This window comes from Lissotriton vulgaris, chromosome 6 (assembly GCF_964263255.1).
Source record: "Lissotriton vulgaris chromosome 6, aLisVul1.2, whole genome shotgun sequence".
Lineage (NCBI taxonomy): Eukaryota > Metazoa > Chordata > Amphibia > Caudata > Salamandridae > Lissotriton > Lissotriton vulgaris.
The window spans coordinates 1292397597-1292416838 of record NC_141694.1 but is presented as its reverse complement, the minus strand read 5'-3'; the positions used below and the strand labels follow the sequence as shown (position 1 = coordinate 1292416838).

The 19242-nt window shown below is 43.5% G+C and overlaps 1 protein-coding gene across 4 annotated transcripts in view; it reads left to right on the top strand.

The window, feature by feature from the left end:
• Positions 1-19242, top strand: part of MED23 (mediator complex subunit 23) — a 583151-nt gene that overhangs the window by 441756 nt on the left and 122153 nt on the right. For all 4 annotated transcript variants that reach the window (XM_086927430.1, XM_086927429.1, XM_086927428.1 and 1 more), the window contains one exon: positions 14474-14644. In XM_086927430.1, the coding sequence (XP_086783556.1) occupies positions 14474-14644 (171 nt within the window). The remainder of the gene's footprint in view (positions 1-14473; positions 14645-19242) is intronic.

Genomic DNA, 19242 nt, shown 5'->3' with positions numbered 1-19242 from the left:
TGAAGACTCTGCCCCCGATATTCTTGCTGCAATCCCTATCGGATACTATATCATGCACGCCAACCGGCCTGCTGGGAAGACCGGTGGCGGAGTGGCGGCTATCATTCGCTCTAAACACATCTTCTCCGAGATCACGATGACCGCTATTCCAAAAACAGAACACTTGGCACTTCAATTCACCTCCTCTAAAGCATCTTTTGTCTGTGTTATCGTCTATAGACCCCCTGATCCTATGCCTCTCTTCCCCAAACTCTTCAGCGACGCTATCGCTCAACTGACCATCAACCACGCTAATATCATGGTAATCGGTGACTTCAATTACTGGCCAGCCGATGTCCACGAAAACCATTTATCAGTGGAATTCACTGAACTTCTCAAAGGCATGAACCTCTCTCAACATATTCACACCCCCACCCATCTGAAAGGTCATACACTTGACCAAGTCTGGTCATCTAACCTCGACATCTCACCCCCCTCAGTCCATCCATGCTCCTGGTCTGACCACTACTTCATCTCCTTTCACCTTCATCTACACACCTTGTGTCTTCCCATCCGTACCAAGAACAAGATGGCTCGCAATTGGAAAAGGGCTAATCTTCCTGACTTCCATGCTTCACTGGCTTCCACTGCACCCTCGCTGCCATCCTTATTAGAGAATCAGGCTGAGAAACTCGATGAATGGTTACGCCAGGCCAGTGACAAAGCTGCCCCCCTGAAAACAATCAAAGCAATGCGCCCCCATGACGCTCAACGTTGGTATACGGACCAACTCCAAGCAGACAAACTCGCCCTGCGGCAAACAGAACGCCGTTGGCGTCGCCACTACGACCCTCAGCTGAAACTCGTATACATTGAGACTTTAAAAACCTACAAACAATCTATCTTGGAAGCCAAGACGGCCTATTTTTCACAAAAAATTCTGAACTTGGATAACAAAATGAAAGACATCTTTTCAATTGTAAATGAGCTCTCCCTTCCAGACCGAGTCACTCCCCAACCTCAGCCGACACAAATCCTTTGCGACTCACTCAATTCTTATTTCATAGATAAAATCACAACAATAAAACATAATATCCCTACCCCGGCATCTCCTACGCCTCCTCCTCTGCCCCCCCAAATACTAGCATCTTGACTGAATTCCCACCTATATATCTACAAGAGTTTTCATCACTTCTTCATAAAGTCAGCTCGGGATCCCCCAATGATTGCTGCCCCCCGCAGGTTCTTAAAAGAGCCCTTCTTGCTTGCCCTGGCCCCCCGCTAGCATTACTCAACAACTCTCTCGCTACCGGAGTGGTCCCATCTTCCTTCAAGCAAGCTGCCGTTTTACCAATCTTGAAGAAACCCAATGCAGACCCTATAATACTCAGCAATTACAGACCCATTTCTCTCCTCCCCTACTTAGGTAAGATCCTGGAAACTTACGTGACCCGCTGCCTGAGCTCTTTCATAGAGCAATCATCTTTTCTAGATCCTCAACAAGCAGGATTCAGACCCCTCCATTCCACCGAGGCGGTCATAGTGGCAGTCATGGACACCCTCAGGAAAGGAGCCGACAAAAACATCTCTCAAGCCCTTGTCCTACTGGATCTCTCAGCGGCATTCGACACGGTCGATCACACCATCTTGATCGACCGTGTCCATAACGCCGGCATCCAGGGAGTGGCCCTCGACTGGCTCAGATCCTTCCTTCACCAGCGCTCACAGTCCGTCCACCTCTCCACTTTTTCTGCACCCTACACCTCCCTTCACTGCAGTGTCCCACAAGGTTCGGCACTATCCCCTCTCCTCTTTAATTTATATCTCCAACCACTTTTAGCCACCCTCCGTAACTTCCCGGTCACAATGTATAATTATGCCGACGATCTGCAGTTAATTTTCCCTGTAGATTCCCTCCCCTCCTCCCGCACCAACTTCCAATCCATCATGCTAACCATTGCGGAATGGATGTATCACAGCCACTTAAAGTTGAACCCCACCAAGACCGAGCTCCTCCTGGTGGGTGGCCCCAATCACCCTTGGAATGCCTCCTTCTGGCCTACATCTCTGGGGACTGCACCCACTCCTGTGAGCTCAGTCAAAAGCCTGGGGGTGATCATATCCCAAGATCTATCAATGAGACCTCACATCAACGCGGTCACTTCTGCCTGTTTCTTCCATCTCAGGCGCATCCGCAAGATCAGCAGGTTTCTTAACAAAGAAGCCCTGACCCAGGTTGTCATTCCGCTCATCACCTCCAGGCTTGACTACGCCAACATTTTGTACGCAGGAATCCCTGCATGTCACCTTCACCAACTTCAGTTGGTGCAGAATCAGGCTGCCCGCCTGATCTTCTGCCAGCCCAAACACCAGCACGTCACCCCCCTCCTCCGTAGTCTGCATTGGCTCCCTGTTTCCAAACGCTGCACCTTCAAATTGGCATGTACCACCTTCAGGGCCCTCGAGGACGCAGCTCCCAGGTTCATCTCATCGGCCTTGTCCCGTCACATTCCTGCCAGAGCTCTTCGCTCAGCATCTTTAAATCTCCTTGAGGTCCCCAGATTTAAAAGAAAAAAGCACGGTGGCCTGAGTTTCTCTGTCCTGGCTCCAGCCACTTGGAACTCCCTACCCCTCACTCTCCGTCTCTGCCCAAAGTACGACAGCTTCCGCACACTCCTAAAAACTCTGCTTTTTCAAGCGGCATATGACTAATCCCCTCCCTGGATCAATGCTATTTTTTTATCAAGGAGCGCCAAGAAACCGATGGTGATAGTGCGCGGTATAAATAATTTTAATAGATTCTAGTTCCAATTGGTGCCATTGTTCACTGCACCTTGTAGAGAACAGCTTGAGCAGTCTTTCCCTTCTACAGTAAGTGTTTTTTTCCTTTTTAAACAAGGCAGTGGGTGTGTTTTTCAAAATCTACGTACTTCACATACTGAGCTAAACTTCATAATCATTGAATTCAAGTATTTCACTTACTTTAATAGACCTCTCCCTTTTTGAAGAAAATACCTTTTTTAAAGCAAACTTTCACACAATAAACATGTAGATCAGACACAAAGCTTGTATCATGATACATCATCCTATATGGTCATTTTAGGATTTGGTGACCTTCACAAACATCACAGTTTAAAATATCACCTGAATTCCCTCATGGCAGTATAAGACCATTACGTATCAACCTATCTATTCATCTCTCCCTCTCTCGCTCCTTCTCTCTCTCTTTCTCTCTCTGTCTCTCTCTCTCTCTCCTTCCCCTCTCTCTCTCTCTCCCTCTCTCTCCTTCTCCCTCTGTCTCTCTCTCTCTCTCCCCTTCTCTCTCTCTCTCTCTCTCTCCTTCTCCCTCTCCCTCTCTCTCGCTCTCCTTCTCCCTCTCTCTCCTTCTTCCTCGCTCTCATTCTCCCTTGTTCTCTTTCTCCCTCTCTCCCTTTCTACCTCTCTCTCCTTCTCCCTCTCCTTTTCCACAGTACTTCAACCTTTTCCGTCATATGCCATTGGTGCCAAAAACTGGTTGTGGAGCCCGTCCAAATATCTACTCCTAAGACATTTATTATTGTTGTTGAGTGTTGGGAGAGGTCATGGTTAACAAGAAACAAAACCTTGAGTGGGTCATGTCGCCCTTCAGCTCCACTAACAATAGTAATAGGTAGCCTAGTACACTCTGCACCTCTGCCTATATAGTTTATGCCTAAGCATTTTTTCTTATGTATTTGTTTTATTTTTTTAATATTTAACCAAAACCAGGATGCAAAGGGTTACATTTGCAAAGCAAGCTAACATTGCATTGAAGAAGTCGTGTGACACTTTGGAAAGTAAAAGTACCTGTAACTTGAAGTCTGTAAGGTGGTAATCAGTAAGTTTATCTCAGCTGTGGTACAAAACTAAAATATGACATTTGCCCTGTAATAATAAATGCATTATTTACAGAAACGAACTAATGAATGCACATTAAGATGTTCTATGGTCCTCATTTATTTTCACTGCAATGGCATATAGATTCCATATGCATATGGGCAGAGTTGAATTATGCTATGTATTATTTTTGTTGAGTGTGCAGATGGTCCATAACTCACAAAAGGTGAAGCTTCAAGTACATCATACTGCTCCTCTTCTTCTGCACTATTGGTAATAAACTGTTCCTAATGTTAGTTTTGCTGTCCTGTGGTAATAACTTTAATTGAACCCTTGCACTGTAGTAAACTTGTGTTGGGGTGTGCATTGGCTCAGTTGATCTAAATGTGATGTGTTACTGGGCTACGTTTAGTAACTTCCATTGAAAACATCTATATAACTTTGCTGTTATATGACCAATCTGCACAGACCTTTCCAAAAAATACGCTTAATCCATTTTGAACACGTCACATGGCGCTCAGCCAGGGGCTGTAGGGTGGGCATGTTCTCCATTCAGGCTGTAATGCAGCCTGCATGAAGAACAGGGGAGTGCGCATGACTGTTTTGGTCGGCCTGAGAGGGCCGACCAAACAGTCATTGCAAACAGGAGTGTCTACCACTCCTCCCCTGCAGCTCTGCCTGTCCCTTCATGCACTGCGGCAGCAGGAGGAAATATAAAATGAGAATAACATTACTTTTTTTAATCATTTTTTTTCCTTTCTTTGCTCCTCCTGTCAGTGGGGCGACGCTCCTCTGCCTTAGCGGAGGAGCCCCACAGGCAAGGACACCCATTTGGTACCACAGTACCAAAAACAATTGAAAAATTACAAGGGTTTGCTCATAATACCCTTCGGCTGCGCCTAGTGGGGGCAGAGGTGGAGGGGGGCAATGGCAGAAAAGTGGGGTGGGGTGCAGAAAATAAGAATTGTGATTTGGTGTACATCCCTTCAGCCTTGTTTGAGAAATTAGTATTTAAAGTAGTGGTTGGGGTTGAAATGTCATGTATATCTGGAAAGTTGTTCCCCAAAATGTATATGTATCCCCAATGACATCAGGGGTGGAGATAGAGAGAAGAGGTTACGACGTCTGGAGTCGAGAAATATTATCAAACTCCAGACCAAGTCTCACAATGGGCTAAACGCTGGAGTGGAGCTGATAACTCATTTGTGACAAGATAAATTTGAACAGCACTATTGTATGTCTTGGCAAAGAATAGAAGGACTATAACATAGTATATAACAGTTCAACATAAATTGAAATGAAATCAAAACATCAACAAGTAATTAAATCTAGTTACAACTTAATATGGGGCACATGACAAAATTGCGAGATATTCCTCCCCAAATAGAAAAATGTGCCTGCCCATCCAGGGCTGAATAATTCAGTTATATTTTACAATGTCACATGTTGAACAATGTGCAATTTCTATTGAAATTATGAGAGATAGAGCCTAATAACTGTCTCCTTCTAATAAGTCAAATTATTTAATTTGCATATCTGGTATTTAAATCCTGAAATAGGACAGTGATGAACTGCATATAATGATTTAAAAGAAATGAATTGTTCTGATAGCGATTTGCACACTCTAATATGGTGCTGATGATTTCTTTTGTATAGTCCTTCATTTATTTTTATGTATTTTGTAAATATTAACTTCCGCTTATGTGACGCTTGCCGACACTGATGAAAGCTACGGCTGAAACGCGTCTGTTTGTTTATTTTTGCACAAATAAATCCTAATTGGGTTTAAGAGTAACGAGAGTGCTGGTCCTTTCTGTCAAAAGGCAGCGGAGCATTATATATATATATATATATATATATATATATATATATATATATTAGGTACAAACTGCACACGTAGGTGGGCGGGATATGCAGAAACTTCGAATCACCTGACGCGTTTCAATTGCTATCTTCCTCAGAGGCTTCTACCGAAGTTTTCGTGCGGCACTCCTACATGCTCACTGATTGGGCCATTCACGCCCCTCAGCATTGTGGATTTTGAAGTCTTTAAAGTCCATAAATGAACGCACTGTCTTAACTGCTGCTCTGTATGAGCCCCTAGACTCTGGATGAGCCTCCACCAACTCTGCAGTTTTAATCCAGCTCCGCTGCTCCACAGTCGAGGTAGGTAACATCCCATCTCATGGCCCCCGTTTTAGACAGGATGGTACACCTTCGCGGCTGGGCTGCCGCTATGTATTCAAGCTCCTGGGTCCGCCACTAAATTTAAGGAGACGAAGGAACTGCTGTTATTAAAACCTATGCGTGTTTGCTGTTCATATCACGAATTAAAGGTTAACGGTCTAACCTTCTCGGCTGCCTCGAGTGCTCCCTCATTTGTGTGGCAGACCTGTGAGCGTGATATATATATATAGCAGGCGCTGACGAAGGCCAAACCGGCCGAATTGCATTCGCCTTGTTACTGCATTAAATGTTGCTGTCTTCTCACCCCCACAGTGGCTTCTGCTTCTTTCTGCGAGAGGAGGCGCTTGTATCATTCATTTCACGCGCATTCCAGAGGCGCGTTCAGAAGCTCGCTCGTCGCAAGTGGCCTGGAGAATCTGGTTCCTGCTTCGGCATTGCTTGTTTCTTCACGTTTGTGGTAATCTCCAGACCCGCCGGCAGTCAGAGCAATTTGAATTGGCTTACTGAGACATTGCCTCTGCCAGGACGGGATGCATTGTCCTCCTGCCCCCTTTGATTTGCTACTCTGACTTTCGGTGGACGAGACACGGGGACCCAAGGCAGCACCAGCAGTTACATTTGCGGGTTTCTACGCTTTGCAGTGCACTCTACCCCCGCTATTCTCTTGTATTTCACCAAGAACGCCCGTCAGCAAAACTTACCTGGGAGCCACTGGTGCATCCTGGGGGATAGAGTCCATTGACTTCCTCAGATCAGCTGATTCACATTTTGAGATTAACATTGCTGAGGGGCGGAGCTATTATGATGCACCTATCAGAGTGCGGTGTGGTGCTTTTTACCTGCAGAACGTTGGGACTTCCTTTTTACTGACCGCAGGCGCTGACGAAGGCCAAACCGGCCGAAATGCATTCGCCTTGTTACTGCATTAAATGTTGCTGTCTTCTCACCCCCACAGTGGCTTCTGCTTCTTTCTGCGAGAGGAGGCGCTTGTATCATTTATTTCACGCGCATTCCAGAGGCACGTTCAGAAGCTCGCTCGTCGCAAGTGGCCTGGAGAATCTGGTTCCTGCTTCGGCATTGCTTGTTTCTTCACGTTTGTGGTAATCTCCAGACCCGCCGGCAGTCAGAGCAATTTGAATTGGCTTACTGAGACATTGCCTCTGCCAGGACGGGATGCATTGTCCTCCTGCCCCCTTTGATTTGCTACTCTGACTTTCGGTGGACGAGACACGGGGACCCGAGGCAGCACCAGCAGGTACATTTGCGGGTTTCTACGCTTTGCAGTGCACCCTACCCCCGCTATTCTCTTGTATTTCACCAAGAACGCCCGTCAGCAAAACTTACCTGGGAGCCACTGGTGCTTTGGGCTGCAGCTAATCCCGCACTGTGCACAGCTAACATCTGTACTCAGTGGAGGGGTTAAGCGCAGACCAGAACACAGGCAAGGTTCAACACACATGGTGGTTGGGATCAAGGCCCAGTGGCCAACTTTGCAAGGCCTAGCGCAGTGGGGTGTTGACCACCTGCAGCAGACGGAGGGTTTGGGTGCCACAGGGGTGTACACAGGGAAATGACTAGTCATTGCATAGAAATACAAATGTACCACCCATTGAAGGCCCTATTGAACAAAAGTTACACATACCACCACTTGCCTTACTTTGTTCAACTTTCTAATGCAAATCTGGATTTGCTTGGAAAATAAATATAGCCACAAGGTTTTGCACTGGATTTGTGTTACAAAAATATCATAGAGTGCAGTGTAAGTAAATCTGGACCATGTTTGTATACTACAAAACATTGAACTAAACCAAATCAACTATGCCCATCATTGTATATCAAGATACAGACAAGACATACTGTGTAATTTTATTTCTATTTTCAACCTCGAAAAGTGCTTTTTAATAGTACCTTTGCCAATTTCCTTCTTGTTTATTAAAAATATTTGTACATATTTCCTGTAATTTTGTATTTTTATTGGGGTTCATCTAACAATAATTAAAAAGTGTGGCCTCTGCACTCTGATCCCAAATTTTTTTTGTAGTTTGCTTTGTGAGCAGCCAAGAGTTAGTATCGAGCTGCTGTGTGTTCTTTTTTCCAACGTACTTTTTTACCGGCTTTCGTGCAATACAAGGTAATATCTGCATATAGCGGGTTGGTGACTTGAGTGAGGGTGCGAACAACCTCCTCTGGCAGAGAATAAAGATGGGGAGAGTGTAGAGTGTAGTAGATTATGATAAGGCTCCTTCATCTTCAGTACACCTTTTCTTGCAGAGAATGTCAATACACTCAAGAGCCACTCCCTAATAAAAGCAATAATGTGGGATTTTCTTAAATATATAAATAAATATATAAATACAATGACTTCAGCCAATCAGATCTGCTTTTAGCTGAAAGTCGCAGGTCCGACGGTACTGTAATGCTTTAAGAATTTGAATGAAAACTACAGCAGATTATATTTATTTTTGCCTGTGAGGTAATCCCTAGGTTCAAACTTAAAATCAAATGATCTCTTTTAACCAAACACAAATGTTGTAATGCTTCGGAGTCCAACAGGACCCAGAAAAGAAAGTAACAGCCTAGGGGGAGTGACACACAACTCTCTCATTTGTTCTGTGAGTCCTGCTAGAGTACTGATAGAACACCACTAAAAATCCAAGCAAGCAGCTTCAAATTATTTTCTCGACCACCATTAGCAGATTGGTGTTTAAGACAGGCAGTTTGGTGTACATGCAATCACAGCCTATCATAGCCTCAGACAGAACTGGAGACTTAGAGACACCAAGCTTACCATCCACCAGGCCGATCACAAGTAGAGCATCAGGTTTGAGACAAAGATGCATAAGCAATTTGGTCTAGGCTTGATCTGTGATAGAGAAAAAAGCCTTGCTCCCTAGGCGAGCTCTGCAAACATTCGGTATAATAAGAACACCAGCCGATGTGGAGAGAAGCAGCCTGGAGGAACAATGTCTTTGAAACAAATCTGGCATATAAGAGTTGTGAATTGTAGGATAAATAGCTTTCTGAGCCATGCAGAGGGCTTTTAGCTGACATCACTTCTTAATGGGCATCCAGTGAGGCTTTCTAATAGCTGGAGAAACACTATCAAATTTTCTTTTCTCAAAAATCAACCAGGCCATCGCATTTAGTATGAGTTGCAGTTTCCACATTATATACTCTGGTAGAACCTAAATTTAGAGGTTTGCAATAATCCAATCTGTTAAGTACCATAGCAGCTGCCTGAATTCATGAGTGATGAACAGAGTTATCTTTTTAAGATGCCTCGGAAGTAAAATAAAAAAATAAAAAACAAGTTGACTTCAAGTTATTGATATGTAACTCAAAGGTATGTCAGCTATCAAAGAGCACTCCCAAGTTTTGATCTGATGTGGTTGGTACTGGGCATTTGCCCAAAGAGTTTTGTACCACCTATGGGACCAGATTGAGAAAATGTCCTAAAAATCAAGACTCCGGTTTTATCCGAATTTAGGCGAACCAAGTTATTATTCATCCATTTCACCACCTTAAGCAGACGTTCCTAAATTGTTCCTGAAGTAATGACAAATCGCCCTCTGTTCAGATGTTTATTTGGGTGTCATCTGCATACCTGTAAAAATTTAAATCCAGAAGCTTAAATTAGATGCGCATGAGGAACCACATAAATATTAGAAGCGTAGGGCTGAGGGCAGACCGCTGTGGCACACCCCATGTTATATCCTTAAAATCCGTGCAGAAGGAAGCCAGCTGCACAGCCTGTCGTCTATTTAGGATGGATTCCAACCAAGCCAATGGCTTTTCCCCCAGTCCAGTAGCGCTAGGACGGTTCAATAAAAAAGTATGTGAGACTGTGTGGTACGCAGCCATCAGATCGAGAAGTATTAATCCAGCCTAGTTACCCGTGTCCAAATTCATCTGAATGTCCTTGGTGGTGGCCATTAACAAAGTTATGGTGCAAAAACATTAGAAGGTGATTAAATTATTGTCTTTCTACCCACTTCAGCAGCACCACAACTACTGAGACCTTAGAAAGAATAAGCGGTGGGGCAGTTTTCCGAACTTCCAGCTGGCCATAGAAAATTAGGTCACAGGCGGTTATGTACACTATCAACAACTAGGTGCTGCATTGCAGAAAGGGTGGACAACATTCTCATGGTACCAGTGGGATGTGGAAGTACCTAATGGATACGCATCCCAAAAGCATTGCTCTTGCTGAGATGCAAAACAGCCGTGCAGCTGAAGGACAACCGATTTTTCCACAGGAAGCGCTTTGTCAATAGAGGGAGAAAAGTGACAAGAAGATTCAACATTTTACAATGTACTGCAGGCAGTGCCTCAAAGTATGGGCCTCTGGGGAAACTAATAAAATAATATTTTCAAACGTCACAAAAGAGAATCTCCACACAGAACACAAAGACTTGTTGAAAAAACGAAAGAAATTAAAACATTTTTTCAAAAATAACATTTTCCAAAAAGTTTTTTTTAAAGTTGCTCCAAACCAAAAAAGCATGAAACACACCACAAAAATCTAAAATGAGTGTGCTTTCAATCTCTTGCCATGTTGAATGATGTCACAAAGTTGGGCTCAATGTCTAATCAGACACCAGGCATTTTGTCCAGGTCTGTACAGCACACATCTGTGCGCCATCTGCAGAGGTTCTCCTGACCTGAAGAACACATTACACATCCTAAATGTAGAATGTGATAACAGAAATGTACTGAAAACATCAAAGATTAATGAGACATTATAGTTGGGTATGGAAATAACACCTTATCTTACAAAAACAACAGAATCCACAAAAAAAACAACGGTTAAACCAACATTGTAGTTGGATGATGAAGTCACACAAGACTTATCATTTAACAATTGACAAACCACTGAAATTTGCCAATTATGTTTCAGTGAACTGACTATAACTTGCACTCCATGCTGCTTATGCTCTCACATATAGCATCACTCATGGCATGTTAAATAACATCATTGTTGACATTGCTGATGCTATTGCAAATTACATCATTAATGACATCATTAATATCAAGGATGACCTCATCCAATGAATGTGACAGTGTGCTATATGCTTTTTGGTCTGGAATACATTCAATAGGCTACACCTAGAGCCAATATGCTTTTTGGTCTGGAATACATTCAATAGGCTACACCTAGAGCCAATTTTCAATCACCATAACACTGCTAATGGATGCAACCTTTCACAGCATACGAGAGAAAAACCATGTGTGTGAAATCATCCGCATTAATGAAATGAAAAGAAATTAAAATAAGTTTTATAAAGCGCTCGACTGCCCAAGGGCGTCTTGGCGTTGGCTAAACACAGAAAGGATAAAGTTAGTAAACCCTGCTCAGGGGATTTAGGATTAAAAGCCAAGTTTTGAGATTCTTTCCAAATTCAGACAGAGATGGACTGGTCTTTAAATAAAGCAGTAGGGCATTCCACTGTTTGGTTGTACCATAAATAAAACGTCTTCCTTCCCAAAAAGTTCTTTTCAAATTGGGCACTCTAAGGTTGGCTGCTGAAGAAAATCGAAGTGGCATTGATGGAATGTATCTAGCAAATTTCTTTTTAAAGTAGTCAGGACCTTTGTCATGTAATGCTTTAAAGGCGATACAAGCGCCTTAAACTCTAACCTCTTCTCTACTGGCAGCCAGTGAAGCTCCACTAATGTCTTTGACACTGATGTTTATTTTGGTAAAAGCATGCTGCTGAATTCTGGAAGATCTGTAACTTATTGGGGAGTGTTTCTGTAGATTGGGGTATAGACCATTACAGTCATCTATTTTGGAACAGGTAAGGATGGTTATTGCTAATTTACTCCGCTCCGGTGGGATGAAAGGCAAAATCTTTCCAGAATTTTCAGCGTAAAAAAAGTGCTGGAAGTGATGGCATTTACCGGCTTGTCAGAAGACAGATGATTATCAATAATCACCCCCAGATTGTTCATCTTTGTTACTGGGGTCGGAACCAATCCAAGATTACCTGGCCAAGATTACCTGGCCACCAATAAGGGGACCCGAAGGAAACATTGCTTCCCAGTAGTAGTACCTCCGTCTTATCAGAATTTAGCTTTAAGCGATTTCACATCATCCAGTTGTTAACTTGTTGCATGCAATTGCGGGAAAGGCCAGCTGATTTTTTGTGATTGCCAGCAACTGAGACAACAACTTGGGTGTCGTAGGCGTAAGTGACTACTGAGAAACCCACATTTGTGATCAAAGTGGCTAGAGGAGTGATGTTTAGATTAAAAAGGTCGGGCTCATAGATTAACCCTGCGGAACACCACAAGGGAGAGGGAAGGAATCATAAAGGTAATCATCCATAGATACAGATTGCACTCTCTCTGTGAGAAACCAAGATAACGCTAGGGTGGAACCACTGATGCTCAAAGATTCGATACGGCCATTCAGAATCTTATCATTGACCGCGTCGAACACCGCCGAAAAATTGAGGAGAATGAGGGCTGCAGAATCGCTCTTATTGAACGATGCCCTAAATTCCCCCGAGGCCGTGAATAAAGCTGATTCAGTGCTTGTTGGCTGCGAAACCCAAACTGTGAGTGATTCCAAGAATAGATTCAATTACTTGTTGATTGCCTTTCCCGCAATTTTTGCAGGAAAGGGGAGTCTTGAGATAGGGCGATAGTTATTTGCCCCAGAGGGATCCAAATGTGATTTCCTTAACAATGGAAGAAGCAAAGCAACTTTCAGGTCTGATGGAAAAGAGCCCTGCCTAAACATTTCATTAATGATGGGCGTTAATACACCAGCTACAGTACCGGATACTAATGAAGGGTATTATTATCTTTTTGCTGGTATTCAGCCGTGTAAGAAACAAAATGCAATCCGCAACTAATTGCGGCTTGAACACCACCCAAAAAAGTGTTTGGTCTTTATTTACCTTGTTGGAGTTTGCCTGTTAAACACCTCATCTGACATACAATCTTAAGTCAGAGGCTTCATATCTATCCATTTATCACTGAGAAGGCATTTACAGCAACGCCCTAAAAAAATACTCTACACATATTTGCAAAATGAGCAGTTTGGTGTACACCCTTACAACAACACTGTCTTACATTCTTCAACAATGTATAACGTCTCAAAATGTTCAGTAAACTTTTTGAAATACTTATCTGCAACTTTCAATCCTTCAGTTTGTACAGAAATGGTCTGGTACTGTATAAGAACAGGGAGTGTCAGCACTTTTGCACATTGGAGTTTCCAAAGCAGGTACTTGTTGAATACGACCATCTAGTGCAGCTCGGGACTCCTGAATGCCTTCCCGCCACTGTCTCATCCTGGCAGCATGGCTATCCTCCACAAAATCAGTGTACGCTAGTTCTTGTGACAGATGTGTGAATTGTTGCAGCTACTGACAAGCTGACCGGTTACAAGCCTCGAAATCTGAAGTTTTGTTGTTTGGTCTCCGTATCCAAGTAAGATCTTGCTTTTGGCACTGTTACGGACTAATTATTTGCTCTTTTGTTTTTTTGGGGTCGTTTTAGGATCAGCCTTCGTTATTTAAAGCGCTTTTAAAGAGAGTTTGTATTATTCTCATGAGTCTGCATATATGGTTTATGCCATATTGTTTTCTTATGTGAAGTGGTTCTAAGCAGAAGTCCTTATCCTGATCCTATGTTCAGCGGGTTAAATCCTTGCATTGAGATAAAATCACTTGAAAAAGGTCTTGTGATAATTTTAAATATTGATTTTATTTGTGAAGTCAATGTAACATGCATTCTGTAAGGCAGTAAACTTTGTTTTCTCACTGTTGTACTGTTAAAATATCATTACATTTGTCCTTGGGCATTGTAGTAGTAAATGTGTGAAGGAACATTTATTAGTATGCTGGCTCTAAATAGCCTGTGCTATGGGGCCACATTTAATTTGACTTTGTTGTGTGTGCTAGCCTGTTCTCTTCAAAGTGTGGCTAGCTATCAATGAGCACTGATTTAAATGAGAATATTTAGATGTTGCTTCCCTTTCAATAATAAATTGTTGATAAAACAATGGCGAATGCCTGTGGATTCATTCGGTTCTGTGGCTGGAGCCTTCACTGCATAATTAGGGCTTTTTCACATTCACTACTTAATTTGACCACATAATTTGCGAATTACAACAAAAGGTCCTGTTTCTAGCTCAAATTGATTAAAAAAAAAATCCCATTGACAAAGAATGTTTCACGTACTTTGTTTTTTTGTTTTGTTTTACCGATGAGAGCTAGACTACCTTGCTACATAATTTGATCATCCATTGTCGCATACTCCTTGTAGCACTGACAAGGATACAGCCCTGTAGAGTGTGTTTGGGGCTGTCTTTTTGAGGATTAAATCCATATTTCACAGGGAACTTTAAAATGTTTTCCATTTCTGATCCTTGCAGTACTTGGATGATCTGTGTACATAATGTTTTTTACTGAAGTTTCTGGTTGCTTATATATCTTTGCAGGCTATGCGTAGTCATGAAGGCAATGAAGCTCAGGTCTGCTACTTCATAATTCAGCTGCTGTTGCTGAAACCCAATGATTTTAGGAACCGAGTGAGTGATTTTGTGAAGGAGAACTCCCCGGAACACTGGCTACAGAATGATTGGCATACGAAGCATATGAATTATCACAAGGTAAAACCTATTTAGTTAATTTCTACTTGATTTTGATAAACAATTCAACTGGTTTAAAACCTTGACTGCTGCAGCAAATCCCGCTTGGTGCTGTACTTTTTAGAATCCCATTGTTCATGACGAGCTCAGCTCGTCATAAGCACACGACCAGTGTACTGCATGACGAGCTCAGCTCGTCATGAGCATGGAAGGGGTTAATACATTTTGCACATTGTTTCCAGGTTTTAGCTCAACGCGTTCAGACCCCATTTTCTAAAATACTTTGCAAAGTTTTTGTGCAGTATGTTTAGTTTAGTGGAAGTGATCCCTGATATTGTATGTAAAATGCCATCCCTTGATTACAGATAATAAAACTGCCTGTGTATATAATGGCAAAACTTCACATGAGCAAACATACGGAGACAATGGACGGAGCACTGAAACCTTTCAGACACTCGCCCCCAGTCACAGATCAGGGTTGAATCCATCATCGTTCTTAAGCTCACTCGCCACCCCAGTTCAGACCCATCTATATGCAAATCAGTCTTGACCCTGTGCCTCGTGGCAACAGTCCAGACCGAACTGCCAAGCCAGGTCCTCACTGGACTGGAAAGAAGCATCCTGGGACCGGTTTCGGGGTAACACACCTCATCAGCCAGACTAGCTTGAATCCAGTGGCAAAGTGAGCAAGGGACCCATGTCTGGGCATAACCTGCCAACTTGGATGCTTGTTTCCAGTCCAGGGAGGACCTGGCCTGGCAGTTTGGGCTGGGCTGTTCCCATTGGGTGCAGGGTCAAGACTGATTTGTAAATGTCTGGGTTCAAACTAGAATGGCATAGGGAGCAAAACAACGATGGATTTAGGCCCAGATCTCAGTGCGGGGTGAATGTATGACATTGTTCTGCATTCTGTCCATAAATTGTTCTTTTTGCATTTGTCACCCCGAGTGGGACGGGTAAGCCCAGACATGGGTCCCGTGCTATCCATGCTACTGGAGTCAAGCTATCCTGGCTGAAAACAGTTGAAAAGATGTTTAAGGAACATCAATTTGCAAGACCTGATGGTGCTTTGTGATAGCATCTTGCCACTACCTTTGAACATGTCAGATGTCCATAACCTGATGGCCCACTATAACCATGCAATACTCATGGTCTTGACTCAGTAGCACCACACAGCTGAAATAAGTGTCCTCTAAATGCTCCAAACCGTGGTTCAATGATAGTCGTAATGCTGAAAAAAGAAATCTAAGACTTGCTGAAAGGAAATGGCGATCGCATCCCTCCCCTGAACATCTTTGTCACTTGAGATCCTTGCAAAGCACATACAATAAACGCATCAGATACTCGAAGGCCACGTTCTTCAGAACTCAACTAGATCAAGCAAGAAAAGTCCAAAAAAACAGTTCGAGCTCATCAAGTCCCAAGCTAACAATCAGCCTATCCTCTCCCCTCTGGATCAAGGGTCAATCTCGAACTGCAAAGAATTTACTGTTTTCTTCACTGATAAGTCTACTAAGATTGAGAGGGAATTAAGCTTGGCCTGTGATCTCCTCCCGAGTGTTCCACAGAACACCCTACGCCCTTCAGAGTCGATTAGCGCTGACCCTTCACAGCCCTGCCTCCCCAAAAATAATGCATCTTGGAGTCTGTTCCAAACCGTGGATGAACCCACTATACGCAAATTGCTGTTGAAGTTGAAACCTTTCCATCACTACAATGACCCTTTGCCATCGAACCTGTTCCCGGAAGTGAGATCCTCCTTACTAACACTCTGCAAATGAGTAAGGGCGGTAAAGCACCCGGACCCGATGGGGTCCCAGTAGATCTGTTTAAACTACTCCCGGATCTTTGGGCCCCCATACTCACACGAGTATGTACTGCAGCTGCAAAACTGGGACTGATGGAGTCATGGTCAAATTCCATCATGGTACCAATCTTCAAAAAAGGGGATCGCCAGGACGTAAAATGTTACCGTCCCATTTCACTTTTAGACTCTCTGGGCAAAGTAGTCGGCAGAGTAGTCTTAGAACAACTTCAGCAATGGGCAGACGATAAAAACATTCTATCGAACCTGCAATTTGGATTCAGGGAAGGCTTTGGAACTGTTGAACAGGCCCTCAACCTAAGCATGATTGTGTCCAAATATATCCACGCAAAGCCAGGGACAATGTATATGGTATACGTGGATTTGTCCTCCGCGTTTGACTGCGTATCTCACGCGAAGCTTTGGACCCTTTTAGGAACCATAGGGGTGGATCCCCCCCTTTTGGATTTCCTAAGAGAGCTATACGCTGAAGCCTCTGCAAGAGTGCGTTATGGAACAAAAGGAGAGCTCACCGCGCCATTCAGAGTAGAACGAGGAGTAAGGCAGGGATGTGTCCTAGCCCCCTTCCTCTTCTCCCTGTATACCAACGGATTGGAGGAGAGGATGCTGAGGGGCGGGGCAGGACCTCCCCAGACTGAAACATCGCCTGATCCCCGCACTGCTCTATGCGGATGACGCAGTTATTTTAGCACGCACCCCAATTGAGCTCCAGAAATCCCTATCCAACTATGCTGACTTCATGAGTGCCTTAGATCTACACATAAATGTAAAAAAAACATTCATCATGGTAGCGGGCGGAGGCCGAAAAGCCACAAAGAAGATCTATCTAAATGACCAAAAACTTGAGAGGACCCCCCCCCAGTACCCCTATCTGGGCATTATGATCGATGAAAGACTAAACTGGAGGGCCGCCGTCGAGGCCAGGAGACATCTGTTCAAAAGAGCAATTGTAGCGTTGATGAACTTTTCACAGCAACTCGGAAAGAGACCACCAGCTGAACTTCTAAAAATCTATACAGCAAAATGCCTAGCTATCGCTCTTTATGGGGCTGGGGTATGGGGACATACAGACACTGGTTCACTCCAAATAGCAGAGAACTCATTCATGAGATTCCTTTTATCCACCCCAAAATGCTCCTCCATCTACGCTTGTCATGTGGAACTGGGAATCTCATACATAGAAGACTTGATAAAGGTTCAGCCACTGCTACTCTGGAGACGTATCTGGCTGTCGGACAAAAATTCACTGACCAAAGACATTTTACAGGATACCATGGCACTGGATCGTGCACACAAAATAGCATGGCTCACCTATGTCAGACACTTTTTTTCCGACTTGGGTCTAGAAAAGTACTATACCTCCCCAGAAAAACTAACTGAAATAACAAAGAAAGACCTAAAACAAATAGCGCTGAGCCATCTACAGTCTCTTAGGCTGACCCTGCTATCGACCAAACAATCTGTGCTCCATGCAAACATGATACAGCATACCCCGCAAATCCAGCTCTACCTCACATTAGAATTCACCACATACGACAAGATGCTTCTGACAAGGCTTAGACTGAATCTTTTTCACAGACTTGTGGCCTTTCCAGAAAAGAACACTTGGGACGCAAACTTGGCCCTCTGCCCATGTGACGATATGTCCCCTCAGTCATGTATTCACACAATACTGTTCTGTAAATATTTTCACACTCACAGAAAGATCTGGCTATTTCCGCTACTAAAGCGCTGGGGTTTTAGACAGTGTCGGCCCGCCATGTTAGCCTTGCAGATGTTAGATTCTGAACGCACTTGCTATCACGTACTTAATTTTTTAAAGTGTATTATGAGGCATAGGAATAATCTTTAAAAAACCTGATTGAAATGTATCGATTTGTTCCTTTTTTAAGAAAATACAGGACTTTGGCTATATTTATGTCCTATAATTGATAATTTGTTTTTATTTCACATATGATTATGCATGTATTTTGTGATTACTTTTATGGTTTTGCATTGTTAAAAACCGAATAAAGGAATTTATTATTATTATTACTAACACTCTGGATGACGATCGTCAATGCTTCTCTTATGCAAGGTGCTATTCCGGATTGCCTTAAATCAGGTCAAGTTACCCCGATCATAAAGAAACCAAATGCTGATCCCACGGACCATCTTAACTTTCGCCCAATCACCAACATACCCACCTTAGCAAAACTCCTGGAGAAATGTGTGCTCGCCTAACTCGGTCATCACATCGACCACTTCAAGCTCCTGGGCCAATGCCAATCTGGTTTTCGCCCAGGTCGTAGTACAGTCTCTGCGCTAACACACATCGTGGATGATGCACTTTGAATGTTGGATCACAATGTAGCGTGCCTATTGATCCTTCTTGACCTCTTGTCAGCATTTGACACTGTCAAACACGATCACCTAATTGACCTCCTGGAATATAGAATGGGGCTGTCTTGGCCGGTTTTAAACTGGTTCTCTTTGTTCCTTCTCAACAGATCCCAAAGATTCAAGGTGAACTACTCCTTGTCACATCCTGCACCGGTCACCTTGGGGGTTCAGCACTGTCCCCACGCTCTTTAACCTGTTCATGGAGCCTCTGACAGAAATTCTAAAATCATCTAGCATTCATTATCATATGTACGCGGATGATACCCAACTATACCTTAAAATCGCATCCCCCGAAGACATTCAGTCCCTCAACTCAGTCCTGCTGGAAACACAGAGTTGGTTGACAAGTAATCACCTGAAGTTAAAAGCTCTTAAATCAGAATTCTGACTGATCTCACCCCACAACCAATCC